The 15,854-nt window shown below is 42.4% G+C and overlaps 1 protein-coding gene across 1 annotated transcript; it reads right to left on the bottom strand.

Moving 5' to 3' along the window:
• Window positions 1-2,114: 2,114 nt before the first annotated feature.
• On the bottom strand, window positions 2,115-3,047 carry LOC123791738 (olfactory receptor 3A3-like). Its single transcript, XM_045796686.1, has one exon. The coding sequence runs from the start codon at window positions 3,045-3,047 to the stop codon at window positions 2,115-2,117; it is 933 nt and encodes a 310-aa protein (XP_045652642.1).
• Window positions 3,048-15,854: the final 12,807 nt, after the last annotated feature.

Consider the following 15,854-nt stretch of genomic DNA (forward strand, 5'->3'; position numbering starts at 1 on the left):
GCAGAAGAAAGAGAAAGTTGGTCTTGACCTAGCCTTTTACAGAAAGATAAATTTCCAAAAGAATCAAGTGGGGAAAACATACAATTAAATAAAAAATATGAAACCATTAAATAAAAGGAGAAAGCACTGATGAAGAAGTGTATGCATGATACAAAACCCAGAAGCCATGCATGAATAAAAATGAATCAGTGTCTAAATACAAGGAAATGTTAAGTTATTTGTGGTAGAGAACACCATAAAAGCATCAAATTGGGACTCAATTGAGAAAATTATTTATAAGTCAAGTAGTAAACAAAGCACGATGCAAAATCCAGAAGCAAAAATCCAAAAAACAAACAAATAAACACCAATGTCTAATTACACAAAGATGTTAAGCTCTGTTATGGAAGAAAACATCATAAATAAAATGAAAACACAAACAAGTTAGGAAAACATTAGTAACCCAAATGGTAAACTAAAGCTAATATCTTTAGGGGCGCCTGGGTGGCACAGCGGTTAAGCGTCTGCCTTCAGCTCAGGGCGTGATCCCGGTGTTATGGGATCAAGCCCCACATCAGGCTCCTCCGCTATGAGCCTGCTTCTTCCTCTCCCACTCCCCCTGCTTGTGTTCCCTCTCTCACTGGCTGTCTCTATCTCTGTCGAATAAATGAATAAAATCTTTAAAAAAAAAAAAGCTAATATCTTTAAAATGCAAATAACTCTTAGAAATAAATACATAAAACACAAACAGCCCAGTAGAAAATTGTACAAATGACAAGAACATGGAATTTATGGAATAAGGATTATAAACAGCCCATTTGGTACACAGTATTGTTACCGGTGGGAGAGTCTGCATTGTGTGAATGGAGGTCTCGGTTCTTGGATCCCCCACCAGAGTTACGTGAGGACCCGGGCTCAAAGACAGGCAGAATTAAGGTAGCTAGCACAAGACAGTTTTTTAAGGACAGTACACTCTCAAGGTGGGAGAGCAGGCAGGCCCAGAGGTGGCAACTGCACTGGGGCTAGGGGTCTCTTTTCTTTTTGTTTGCATAGGCTATGGGTCATAGCTAGGGGGGTCTCCGACTGAGGTTGTTTCCAATCATCTAAGGGACTCCTACTGGTTGGGAAGGGGAGTTTTTGGCCCTACAAGTTTCTTGCCAGAACTGTCAGGGCCATCTTCTCTCCTGGGCGGGAGTGGGGGTTGGGGGCACTGGGTTGAAACTGCAATGTAAATATATTATAATGAAGTTATAGGTTACCCTGGGGCTAAGATGGAAGAGGCGAGCACATGGTCTGCACTTGTGGCTCTTGGTCTGTCAGCACCCACCCCCACCCTCCCATCCCCTGCCTTGGGGTGTTGGAAGCCCTAAGGCCAAGATGTTAAAAGCCACAGTCAGGATGTTGTGCCCTCAGGTTTCTAATGTGTCACCTATTTATCACCACCTTTGCCTCCAGCTCATGTCTAACTAACTACCTACTTTAACAGTATGATCCTATTTATGTAAAAAGAGAATCATGAATGCAGGTTAATATATCCTAGGAAAAAAACTGGAAGAACACACATAAAACTGTTCAAAGTGGTTATTACAGACACTGAGATCATGAGAAATTTTTACTTTCTAACAACACATCTTTGTGTAAGGCATGAATGATTTTATAGTAAGCATATATTATAGTGGAAAATTTTTTAAAATATCTAAGCATCTGGAACTGTAAATACATTATGATTCCAGTTTCGTTTTCCTACTTTAAATATGCATGCACATACATTTGTAGTTCAGAAAGAAACCTGAAAGAAACTATCAAAATATTCACAGTGGTTCTCTCTGGGTGGTGAGATTGTAGAGGGCATTTTTTGGGGCATCACTTTATAAGTTTCTGTAACTGCACAACTTATCCAATGACCATGTTTTACTTCCATAAATAGAAAACAATGTATTAGAATCAAAAACCACAACAGAAATATTTATCTTTGCTGAAAATGAGGGGAAACCTGGCACACAGAATAGGATTCACCAAATGGATCATCTACATGAAATTTCAAACTCCTATGTGATCGGGTTCACCCCCAAAGCATCAGGCATGTGCCAGCCTCACCATGGAGAAGTATGGCCTTGAGTTGATGTGACTAGTGCCTAGGAAGCACTTTCTTTCCCAAGGGCCTTGAACAAAGCCCTCTTCACCTCCTTGTTTCGCATGCTGTAGACGATGGGGTTGAGCATGGGAGTGAGGACCACATACAGCACAGAGAGCACCCGGTCCTGCAAGCCAGAGTATGCAGAGCTGGGGAGGATGTAGCAGAGAACTGAAGTGATGTAGAAAACACAGACCATAGTGATGGGAGCACCACAGGTAGAAAAGGCTTTTCTTCGGCCCTCAGCAGAGCAAATCCTGAGAATAGCAGCCACGACGTGTATATAAGAGATCACAACCATGGCACAGGGTGCAAGAGCCACCACAAAATTGAAGAAGAACAGGGCAAGTTCATTGGCCTGCGTGCTTGAGCAAGAGAGTTTGATCAGTGGCGGAAGCTCACAGAAGTGGGTGATAAGGCAAGGCCCACAGAACTTGAGTAGAGATGCAAGGATGGTGTGAGTGAGTGCATTGGCCAAGGCAAGCAGGCAGGAGATTGAAGCTTGTCTTGTCCGGGTCCGTTGGCCCATGAGGACTAGGTAGTGCAGTGGCTGACAGATGGCTGCATAGCGGTCGTAGGCCATGGCTGTGAGCAGGAAGCACTCCCAGGGAGCCAGGAAGTGGAGAAAGAATATCTGGGTAGGACAAGCATGATAGGGCATGGTCTGCACTGGTACCAGCAGGTGTACCAGCACTTGCGGCACTGTGTTGGAGATATAGGCAGTGTCCAGCAGTGAAAGGTTGGCTAAGAAGAAGTACATGGGGGTGTGAAGTCGGGAGTCCATTACAATAAAGCTGACAATGCCCAGGTTCCCAACCACAGCCACTATGTAGACCAGCAGAAAAATCGCAAAGAGCAAGGGCCTCAACTCCTCTGTGTCAGTCAGCCCTTCCAGAAGAAACTGGGACACCAGGGTCTCATTCCCCAACTTCATGGAACCACACACAGAAACCTGTAGAGTCCAACTCAGAGTCAGATGAGGATTTAAGTTTGGAAGTTCCAATTTACAAAAGGGAGTGGGGGCGAGGGAAGGTCCAGAGACAAAGACAGGTTTCAAGCTTAAGAAAGTAAGACTCAGAATTGGAGGATCAGGAAGCCAGTGGTAAGGAAGAGACCAGGAGAATGGAAACAGTAACCCCACACCAAGAGGAGCTGCACAGACCTTGAAGCCAGTGGTAAGGAAGAGACCAGGAGAATGGAAACAGTAACCCCACACCAAGAGGAGCTGCACAGACCTTGAAGCCACAGAGCATGCACCTCCTGTAAGGATATCAAAGTCAATCCTTCAGAAACTTCTACCTGAATAAGTACCCTAGATCTTGTAATTATCTACAACGGTCTCCTTATTTCACCATCACCAACCCAAAAGAGCCCCAACTCAGAATCAGTAGGAAGACATTAGTCAGGTCCCTCCTTCTCCCGCTCTGAACTTTCAGTGCCTCCCATCTCACTCAGAGCCAAAGCCAAAGTCTTCCCCATGGCCTACCAGGCCCTCTGTGACACACTCTCTCCTCTCCTCTCTGATCATCAGACAAAAAGTCTGTCAGCTCCGTGCCCCATATCACATCTTCAGACTTGCCCACAGCAGCAGACACCCTTGTCTATTTCCCAACTCGGCAGAAGAGGGCTCTGCCCTCCTATCCGAGGTTAACTTTTCCAGTTTCTCTGGCTGCTCTCTTCATTGTGCCAGCCCTGCTCGACAATCTTTTTACATGTGAATGTACTAAATGCCACTGAATTGGTCCCTTTAAAATGGTTTATTTTATGTTATGTCAATTTTACCTCAATAAAAAAAAAAGGCAAAATAAAGACTTTTTCAGATCTACAAAAGCTGAGATAATTTGGTGTCAGCAGAAAGCCTGCACTATGAGAAATGTTAAAGACAGTCCTCCACAAGGAAGGGTGATACCAAATGGGAACTTGGATTTACATGAAGTAATGAAGAGTTCCAGCACTGGGTGTTATACGCAACTAATAAATTGTTGAACACTACATCAAAAACTAATGATGTACTATATGTCAGCTAATTGAATGTAATAAAAAAAAAGAGTTCCAGAAAAGGAAAGTATGTAGGTAAATATAAAAAATTTTTTCTCATTTTTAAAATTTCTTTCTATCATAGCAAACCATTTAAAGCAAAAATAGTAACAACATGGTGTGGGGTTTATAACCACTATAAGAAATAAAATGTATAACAACAATAGCACAAAGGACATGAGTGGGTAATTGGAAGCATATTGTAGTAATGTTCTTACATATGAAATGATTTTGAATTATTTGAAGATAGTCTATAATAATGTAAAATACATATTAAAAACCCTAGAACCCTAGACATAAAATATATAAACATATAGTGAAATTCTAAAAATTACTCAATCTGAAACAAGTCATGAAAAGATGGAAAGGGGAACATAGAACACATGGGGCAAATAGAAAATAGATAGCAGGATGGTAGATTTAAACTCAACCATATCACTACTTACAATTTTTGTAAATGGTCCAAACAGTGCAACTAAAAAGCAGAGACTGCTATACTGGATAAAAAGGCAAAGGAAAACTATATGCTAAGCATAAGAAATCCACCTCAAATATGAATACGTGAAGGTATGGTAAAAGTAAAAAATGGATAAAGACATACCATGCAAACTCTAATCATAAAGTTTGAGTGCCTATATCAATAGGCAGAGTAGACTTCAGGACAAGGAAGGTGATGGGATGGAGGATGTTTGCTAATGATAAAAGGGTCACTTCATGAAGAAGACTTAAAACTCTAAATACGGATGCACTACAAATAACAGGGTTTCAAAATACATGAAACAAAACTCACAGAACAGGGGGAAACAGAATGGGAAGTCATCAGAGACGGAGAAAAACCACAAGAGACTCTTAACTCTAGGAATAAAACTGAGGGTTGCTGGAGGGGAAGTGGGGGGATGGGCATTTAGGAGGGCACGTAATGAGATGAGCACTGGGTGTTATACACAGCTGATAAATTACTGAACACTACATCTGAAATTAATGATGTACTATAAGTTGGCTAATTGAATTTAAATTAAAACTCACAGAAAAGAAAGCAGAAATAGATAAATCTGCAATCAGAGGTAAACATTTTAACAGTCTTCTTTTAGTAAATGATAGAAGAATATCACAGAAAATCAGACACAGAAGAGCAAATTAAAATCTAAATACATGGTAGGAAATAAATAATGAAGATAAGAGCAGATATGAATAAAATGTTAAATGGGCAAACAATAGAGGAAAATCTATGAAACTGAAAGCTTTAAAAAAAATACCAAGAAAACTGATTTTTTTAAAGATTTTACTTATTTATTTGACAGAGATAGAGACAGCCAGCGAGAGAGGGAACACAAGCAGGGGGAGTGGGAGAGGAAGAAGCAGGCTCATAGCGGAGGAGCCTGATGTGGGGCTTGATCCCAGAACGCCAGGATCACGCCCTGAGCCGAAGGCAGACGCCTAACCGCTGTGCCACCCAGGCGCCCCAGAAAACTGATTTTTTTTTAAGTGTAACCAGGGAATATTAGGAACATTATTTGTGGATAAGTTTCCCAGTTTAGATGAAATGGACAAATTCCTTGAATAACACAAATTACCAAAACTGACTCAAGAAGAAACAGAAAACCTGAATATCCCCAATCTTTGAAAGAAATGAAACAGAAAACTCCAGGCCCACATGGCTTTACTAGTGAATACTACCAAATACTTAAAGGAGAAATATTACCAATCTTTTACAAATTCTTTCAGAAAGCAGAGGGGGGAAACACTTCCCAAATCATTTTATGAGGCCAGCATTCTACAATACCAAAACCAGGTGAAGATATTTCAAGAAAAGAAAACCATAGACCAATATCCTTCATGAAGTTACACACAAAAAACTTCATTAAATATTAGCAAATTCAGTCCAGCAACATATAAAGAGGATGATACAATTGTGACCAAGTCGGGTTTATTCCAAGAATGAAAGATTGGTTTTCACTAAAAAAAAAAAAAAATCAGTGTCATTTATCACCCACCTCCACCCCCACCCCCAAAGTTTGAGAAACAAGGTATGGGTGTTCACCACTTCTATTCAACATTGTCCTGGAAATCCTAGGCAGTGCACTAGGCAAGAAAAAGAAATAAAAGTGATACAGATTGAAAAAAAAAAGAAATAGAATTATCTCTATTCAGAGATGATATGTTTGTGTATGCAGAAAATCCTAAGTAATCTACAAAAGAAGAGGAGTGAAATTTTTAAAAAATCACCTTCATTTATAATATTATCCCAAAAAGTGAAATACTTAGTGACACATTTAATAACATATGTGCAAAACCTTTACAGTGAAAACTAAAAGCTATTGGTAAAAGAAATTAAAGAAAACCTACATAAATGGAGAAATATATCATGTGCATGGATCAGAAGACCCAGTATTCTTTTTTTTTTCTTAAAGATTTTATTTATTTATTTGCTAGAAAGAGAGAGTGTGAATGCAAGTAGGCAGAGCCGCAGGCAGAGGGAGAAGAGAAGCAGGCTCCCCGCTGAGCAGAGACCGCCCCCCGCCATGCAGGGCTCGATCCCAGGACCACAGGATCATGACCTGAGCTGAAGGCAGATGCTTAACCCACTGAGCCACCCAAGTGCCCCAAGACCCCGTATTCTCAAGATGTACATTCCCACCACACCATTCTATAAATTCAATGCAACCCCAATAAAAATCCTGACTTTGCAGAAATTGACAAGCTGATTTCAAAGTGTGTATGGAAGTGCAAAGTACCTAGAATAGGCAAATCAAACTTGAAAAAGAGGAATAAAGTTGAAAGACGTAAAGATGACTAAAAGAGGATATAGATGGAATGGAAAGCTCATATGTCACTGGTGGGAATGTAAATTGATACAATCATATTGGAAAACAGTTCTTCAGTTTCTTATAAAGGTAAACTTACACTTGCCACAGGAGAGAATATCCAATGGAAAAAAAGACAGTCTCCTCAACAAATGGTGTTGGGAAAATTGGACAACCACATGCAGAAGAATGAAACTGGACCATTTCCTTACACCATACACAAAAGTAGACTTATAATGGTTGAAAGACCTAAATGTGAGACAGGAATCCATCAAAATCCTTGAGGAGAACACAGGCAGCAACCTCTTCAACTTTGGCCCCAGCAACTTCTGGCTAGATGCATCTCCAAAGGAAGGGAAACAAAGGCAAAAAGGAACTAATGGGACTTCATGAAGTTAAAGAGCTTCTGCACAGCAAAGGAAACAGTTGACAAAACCAAAAGACAACTGACAGAATGGGAGAACATATTTGCAAGTGTCTTTTCAGATAAAGGGCTAGTATCCAAAATTTATAAAGAACTTACCAAAACCAACACCCAAAGAACAAATAATCCAATCAAGAAATGGGCAGGAGACATGAACAGACATTTCTCCAAGGGAGACCTACAAATAGTCAACAGACACATGAGAAAATGCTCAGCATCACTTGGCATCAGGGAAATACAAATCAAGACCACAATGAGGTACCACCTCACACCAGTCAGAATGGCTAAAATTAACAAGTCAGGGAATGACAGATGTTGCTGAGGATGCGGAGAAAGGGGAGCCTTCTTACACTGTTTTTGGTGGGAATGCAAGCCAGTGCAGCTACTCTGGAAGCAGTATGGAGGTCCCCTAAAAAGTTAAAAATTGAGCTACCCTATGACCCAGCAATTGCACTACTGGGTATTTACCCCAAAGACACAAATGTAGTGATCCAAAGGGCACCTGCACCCCAGTGTTCATAGCGGCAATGTCCACAATAGCCAAACTATGGAAAGAGCCCAGCTGTCCATCGACAGACAAATGGATAAAGAAGATGTGGTATACACATACACACACACACACACACACACACACACACACACACACACACACAGAATGGAATACTACTCAGCCATCAACAAAATGACATCTTGCCATTTGCAACCACATGGACAGAACAAGAGGGTATCATGCTGAGCGAAATAAGTCAATTAGAGAGAGATAATTATCATATGATCTCACTCATATGTGGAATTTAAGAAACAAGGTAGAGGATCATAGGGAAAAAGAGGAAAAAATGAAACAAGATGAAATCAAAACACGAGAGACTCTTAATCTTAGAAAATGAGAGAATGAGATAACACAATCTGTTAAGACATAGAACAGGGATTGGCAGACTATAGCCTCTTGGCCAAATTCACCTGAAGGCCTCTTTTTTAATAACCCATGAGCTGAGGACTTGATCTGGGGACATGCGGTCAGCCAGCTGGTCATGTGTGGTTGGTCGGGCTGACAGAAGCACAGGTTTTAAAGTGTACTGGGCATTACCTGGCGGGGCAGGCTTAGCAGGAACAGTCCTGTGTTCAGAGGCTTTTGGAGTTGCGCCGTGGCAATCTGAGCATGCTGTGGCAGGCCAGCTCAGAAGACCCCGACCTTGTGGGTTCCTGTTTGGGCAGCCTGCACTAAGGTCATACAGCACTGTAGGGGGTGGGACTTCATAAGCAAGCGGAGCAATGATTGGGTACAGAAAGAATCTACGGGGTCTCTAGGGCTGTTTGGTGGGAACCAATTACGAGTCAGGAGGCATTAGCAGGGGTGCGTTTGCGCAGGCGCCCTGGGTATCCCAAGTTGCACTGCGCGCTAAGGGGTGCAGTTTTGTAAGGAAGTGCTTTGTCCTTCCGTGCCTCGTGAGGAGTGAGGGAGGATTCAAGATGGGGTCTGAGGCGGATGGTGGAGGAGCCATAAGGGCAGTACACGGAGGCACAGGTGCTGTGCGCATTGTGGTGGGTGCGCCAGGTGGTCCTGGTGAACCCCGTGACCCTGGAGTCCCTAGCGGTCCAGGTGGTCCCCGCGAATCTGGTGATCCCAGCAACCCCGGCATTGAGAGAGAGGCAGGCGCCGCATCTGGTGGCGTTCCGCAGGTGGAGCAGGCCCCCCACGCACCAGGGCCAGATGGAGATGCAGCACCTGCGGCTGGAGGTCCTGGGAACCAACTGCTCCAGTTGTATCCTATTCATGGAGCCCCTGTGTGCGGGATGGCACGGGGACGGGCTGAAGGCTGTTTGGTGGGGGACACAAGCAAGTGGGGTTGAAAGGGGAGCAGGAAGGAACTCTGGACCTCTGGAAGGTATCGGCTAGGATTTGGCCTGTGCTGCCGGACGATGGTGGGAGGTCGGGAAAACCAGCCTGAGGGGAATGAGACGGTAGGGCAGTGCTGTCCAGGGTGGCGTATGTGTACAGAGTGGAAGGTTGTGGACAGCCTGAGGGTCAGCCTGGCGGGGAAAGACCTCCCTCATGGAGAAGGAGCCTGTGGCAGGGGCAAAATTGATACCGTGGATGGTGCCTTAACCATATCTCCCCAGTACCCTCACCGTACCTTTCCCATCGCCCATGGAGGCAGAGATTGCCCACCGGTTCCTGACTCCAAACGCTCAACTCCGAGGGCCAGTTCAGAAGGAGCTCAGTGTGGACGGCAGCGTCCTGACCGTGTTAGTTCTAGAATGGTCAGGAGAGAGGGTGTTGGGAAGTGGCTGGGGACCATGTGAGTTCAGGAGGAGCTGTAATGGAAACAGGAAGGAGCATGAAGCTCTCGGGTTGTTGCTGTGTGAAGAGGCAGGTGGGGGAATGTTCTGCTCCTCCTCTCTAACTTGAGTTCTATTCTTTCTTCCCTGTTAGTCGATTGACTGCTGAAGACCCTGGCCAACTCCGCATTTCCATCACCTCCTGTCTTGACCAGGTTTCCCTGGTGATTCGGACCATACAGCGCATTGTGCCTCCTTTTTTTGCTAAACCGCAGCAGGATAAAGGGGGCTAAACCCAACTGCATGTCCCATCCTAGGCAGCCCTCGCTAGGGCACTGATTCCTGCAGTACTTGCCACTTTATTACTGGGGCCTCACCTTTGCCCGTACTGGCCCTTGGGCGCTTAGGATCCATGTGTTTTGTTTGGTAATTAAATGTTTATTAAATACAGAAAATAAAACATAATTTTAGCTTCTCCACCTCCTAATATTCTTGCCTTTGTTCTCACGTTGGAGGGGAGGTTCTGGGATTCAGATATTCAAGTAGTATAAGGCAATTGAAGACAATTTAGGAAATGGGAGAAATACTTGTGTCCTGTTATTCAACATTAACTACTGTCAGCATGTGTGAACATTTCCTTAGTTTTATAGTTCTATTTATATATTAATGTAGAACACCAGAATACTAAGATTTGGTGGCTTATTGGCCTTAATTCAGATCTGTGAAGAAAAGCGCTGGGACAATTGGTAAAGTGGGTCCCACTCCACCTTCTATACTCCCCTACCATCTGAGGCCTCATTCCCTAAGGTTCCCTGGAATTTCCAGAGCTCCTTCCTTTGTGTAGCTCTCAGTTGCATCATCTCTCCCCAAAGTGTTTTTCCAGTTTATTATGCTGCTGCTTTCTTCCCTAAAGTCATGACAAGGGTCCTTGAGGAAAACAAAAAGGGAAAGTGGCCTCCCTCAGGTGGGCAGGAGAGATGAAGTAGATTATTCTCTGCCTTCCCCTGAAAGATGTCCTTATTTAACATCACAGTGGGGCTGCTTACAGGCCGCCAGAGTAGCGGAGCAGGGGAATGGGCGAGCCACCCCGCCTCCCAGCACAAGAGGTGAGTCTCTGGGATGGAGAGAGGAGAAACAAAACATTGCTTGGGGGAGAATCAACACTGTTTGCAGAGAGAGACTGAGCTGTGTAGAGCTCTGTGACTACATATTTATGAATTTGTACCTGGATGTCTACAAATAGGTCTGCAAGAAGAAGTTGGGAAAATAAAGGCAAACCTGTCTTATCTGTGAGGAAGGTGTCAAAGCAACAGGGTGACCAGTGTCTAGAATGTCTTCCGGCTTGAGGAAGCATTTCATTGAGCAATGTCACCAAAGAGAGCCCTCAAATGTCTCTGTCAGTCCTGTTCTTTCTTACTTTCTACTGGGCAGGCACCTTTTTAAAAAAGCTTTTGTTTATTTATTTGACAGAGAGAGAGAAAGAGAGAAAGCACAAGCAGGCAGAGTGACAGGCAGAAGCAGGCTTCCAGCTGAGCAGGGAGCCTGACATGGGACTCAATATCATCACCTGAGCTGAAGGCAGAGGCTTAACAGACTGAGCCACCCAGGCACCCGGGGACAGGCACCTTTAATCTCTGAAGCATGTAGAGAGGGAACCTGAAGCCAGAGAACAACGATGTTCCAACATATGCACATGTATAAATGGGAAACAGCGCACTGCTACGATGAAAGGTAAAAATCATATGATCATCTCCATAGATGCAGAAAAAGCATTTGACAAAATACAACATATTTTCATCATAAAAACCTTTACTAAATTGGGCATAGAATTAATATACCCCAATATAATAAAGGCCATATATGACAAACCCTGCAGCTAACATCATACCTCACAGTGAAAAGTTGAAAGCTTTTTCTCTAAAATCAAGAACAAGGCATGGCTGGTCAGGGGCATACTCAGTTAAAGTTTAATCCTTAAATTTTAAATTTATTGAGAATTGGTTTTCGGCCCAGCAAATGCATACAAAATATATTTGTACTTGAAAAGAATGTGCAGTGTACACACATCTGAAATATGAGAAACAAACTGAGGGCGTCAGAGGGGAGGGGGTGGGGGAATGGGATAGACTGGTGATGGGTAGTAAGGAGGGCACGTATTGCATGGTGCACTGGGTGTTATACGCAACTAATGAATCATCGAGCCTTACATCGGAAACCGGGGATGTACTGTATGGTGACTAACATAATATAATAAAAAAAAACATTAAAAAAATGAAATTTAGATTTCGAATTCAGTGTTCTAACAACATCAGTCAAGGTAGTTGATACTACTGATCAGATGTTCTGTGTCAGGGCCAATAGACCAAAGAGACGCTGAGCTGGATTTGGCCAGGAGGCTGTAGTTTGCCAATCCCCGTCCTATGTCTTAAAAGATTGTTGTCTCATTCTCTCACTTGCTAAGAGTGGATGTTAACATCTCTGAGTGTGATTTTGGACTTGTCCCTTTCACCTATTAATCCCATTAATTCTTGCATCATGTATTTTGAAGGTACGCTATTGGCACAGGCATATTTATGATTGTTTTCTCTTCCAGATGGATTATTTGCTACTTTTGCTATTATGAAATGTACAGTTTTCCTTGAAGTCTGATTTATCTAATACTGATATAACCACGTCAGCCTTCTTCTTTTCCATCCTCTTACTTCCAACCTACCTGTGTCTTTTTATTTTAATGTGGCTCATGTAGACAGCACGTAGTTCGGTCTTTAAAAAAAAAAAATCTAACAACATCAGCTTTTATTTTTTTTTTAAGATTTTTTTTTATTTATTTATTCGACAGAGAGAGAGACAGCCAGTGAGAGAGGGAACACAAGCAGGGGCAGTGGGAGAGGAAGAAGCAGACTCTCCAGCAAGCAGGGAGCCTGATGCGGGGCTCAATCCCAGATCCCCGGGATCATGGCCTGAGCTGAAGGCAGACACTTAACCAACTGAGGCACCCAGGCACCCTTGTGTGTAATCCTTTAATATATTTCTGGATTCAGTTTGTTAGTTTTGTGTTGAGGATTTTTGCATCTATATTCATAAGGGATATTGATCTGTAGTTCTTTTGTGGTCTTTGTTTGGTTTTGGTATCAGGGTAATGTTAGCCTCGTAGAATGAGTTACCTGTTCCCTCCTCTTCTGTTTTTTGAGTTTGAGAAGGATCAATGTTAATTCTCCTTTAAATCTTTGGTAGAATTCTCCAGTGAGGGCATCTGGTCATGGGTTTTCCTTCAATGGGGAATTTTTTTATTGTCAATTCAATCTCTTTACTTATTACAGATCTGTTCATATTTTCTTACCCAACTATCCATGTGGTTTGCTCCTTTATTTCTTTCCAGTTTTTCCTCAAATGCCTACTTCTCAACAAGGTTTTCCCTGGCCACCATATCTAAAATGAACCCCCACTTCCATCTCCTATCTCTCTTCCATGCTCTTTTTCCCTTAGTAATCATTGTCATTTAACATACTATTTATTTATCTTACTTATTGTCTGCCCCCTCTACAGGAATATAAGCTCCATGAGGCAGCAATTTCTGCCTGGATTGTTCACCACTGCAGGCCTAGTGCCTAGCAATAGTAGATATTCAATTAATATTTGTGGAATAAATGCATGAATAAATCAATATAGCTGGAACTCAGAGAACAGATGAGGTAGAACATTGTAGGCCACAGTAATGAATATGGATTTAGTTTGAAGTGCAATGGAAGGCATAGGAGGGTATCAAAAAAGGCAATAAGATTATCTTATTTATGTTTTAAGATCAAACTGGAAAATATATTTGAGGGGGACTATGCCGAAGTCAGAAGCCAGTAACATTATTGTCAATAGCTTTCAGGAGACAGATGATGATGCCTTGAACTAGGATTTCAGCAGTGGAAATGGAGAAAAGTTGATGAATTCGAGAGATATTTTGAATATAAATGAGACAGAACTGGTAAATGGATTAGATATGGAGGGGAGAAAAAAAAGATAGGTGACAATGATCATCATTAAAGTAAGATCTTCTTAGATCTTCTAGACAAGATCAGCCAGCAGATGAATATCACCAACTCACCACAGTTGTTATCACAAGAAACGGAATTGGTCAGGTGAGCTTTGCGCAAATTTCTGACCCAAAATATTGTAAAATATAATACAATGATTATTGGGTTTTTTAAGGTTTCTTTTTTTAAATATTTATTTATTTATTTATTTATTTATCAGAAAAAAAGAAATAGCACAAGCAGGGGGAGTGGCAGGCAGAGGGAAAAGCTGGCTCCCCACTGAGGCAGGAGCCTGATGCAGGACTCGATCCCAGGGTCTGGGATCATGACCTGAACTGAAGGCAGACGCTTCACCAACTGAGCCACCCAGGCGTCCCTCACTGATTATTGTTTTAAGCCAGAATAATTTCAGGTAGTTTATTACACAGATCAGATCATTAAAACAACACTCTAAGAGCAATTAGAAAAACTGATAAATTGGGGTGCCTGGGTGGCTCAGTCGGTTAAGTGTCTGCCTTTGGCTTGGGTCATGATCCCAGGGTCCTGGAATTGGGCCCCACGTTGGACTCCCTGCTCAGCGGGGAGTCTGTTTCTCCCTCTGACCCTCCCCCACCATGCTCTCTCACTCTCTGTCTCTGTCTCTCTCTGTCTGAAATAAATAAATAAATTATTTTTTAAAAGAAAAAGAAAAGCTGATAAATTATAAAAATCATATTTTTAAAGGCATGTAACTACAAAAGCAACAAGGAAGAAGGGGGCTAAAATTCCAGAGAGGGGAGTACTATATATTGAATATTTGTCTCCCCCAAAACTCATATGTTGGAACCTAATTCCCGATGTGATGATATTTGGAGGTGGGGCCTTTGGGAGGTCATCAAGTCATAAGGATAACTCTCATGAATGGGATTAGTGCCCTTATAAATGAGACCATACAGAGCTCCCTCATCCCCTCCACTATGTGAGGACACAGCAAGAAGATGGCCATCTGTGAACCAGGAAGCAGGCTCGCTCTCACCAGATACCAAACCTTCCAGCACTTTGATCATGGATTTCCAGCCTTCAAAACTATGAGAAATAAATGTCTGTTATTATAAATCACCTAGACTGTGGCATTTTGTTATAGCAGCCTGAATGGACTAAGGCAGAAATTAGTACTGAGAAGTGCTGCTATAGCAAATATCTCAAAATATGGAAGCAGCTTTGGAACTGGGAAATGGGTAGAGGCTGGAAGAGTTTTGAAGTGCATACTAGAAAAAGCCTATATTGACATGAGCAGACCATCAAGGACAATACTGGTAAGAGCTCAGAAAGAAAAGAGGAGAGCTGTAGAGAAAGCCACAATCTTCTTGGAGATTATCTACATAATCATGAACAGGATATCAATAGAATATGGATAATAAAGGTCATTCTGATATGGTCTCAGAAATGAGCAACATATTATTGGACACTGGAGGAAAGGCCATCCTTGTTATAAAGTGGCAAAGAACTTGGCTGAATCATGTTTGTGTCCTAGTGTTTTGTGGAAGACAGAAATTACAAGCAATAAACTGGATATTTAGCTAAAGAAATTTCTAAGCGAAGTGTTAAAGGTGCAGCTTGGCTCCTCCTGATTATAGTAAAACTTGAGAGGAAAGAAGTGATTTAAAGACAGAATTGTTAAGCAAAAAAGGAAGCGTAACTTAAAGATTTGGATAATCTTCGGCCTATCCATATTGCGAAAAATGATAAGAATGTGGCCAAATGACCATTTGATTGGGAGATTAGTATGGATTAGCTATCTCAACAGAAGCCAGGCACTATTCCTTAAGACAATGGAAGAATGACCTCAAAACTGATTCAGAAATCATCAGGGCTGACACTCCCATCACAAGCCCAGAGTACATGGGGGGGTTGAGGGGCATAGCTGTCTCCGCCTAGGTTTTAAAAGATAAGGTTAGTCAGCACAGCATCAGGCATGCAATCCGAGCCCAAGAGAGCTTCAGAGCCCCAGCAGAGAGCAGATGCGAGGCCATCCCACTAAGCCATGTGGTGACATTGCCACCCCAGTGGGCCTGGAACACAGAGCATCAAGCCAAAGATTATTCTTGAGTGTTAAGGTCTACTGGAATTTGCCCTGTTATGTTTTGGACTTACTTAGGACCTGTCACTCTTCTTCTTTCCTATTTATCCCA

Source organism: Ursus americanus, chromosome X (assembly GCF_024610735.1).
Source record: "Ursus americanus isolate L20-20 chromosome X, mUrsAme1.1.p, whole genome shotgun sequence".
Taxonomy (NCBI): domain Eukaryota; kingdom Metazoa; phylum Chordata; class Mammalia; order Carnivora; family Ursidae; genus Ursus; species Ursus americanus.

Coding starts and splice junctions, on each gene's coding strand:
- LOC123791738 (XM_045796686.1), bottom strand. CDS start 3,047: ATGAAGTTGGGGAATGAGACCCTGGTGTCCCAGTTTCTTCTGGAAGGG.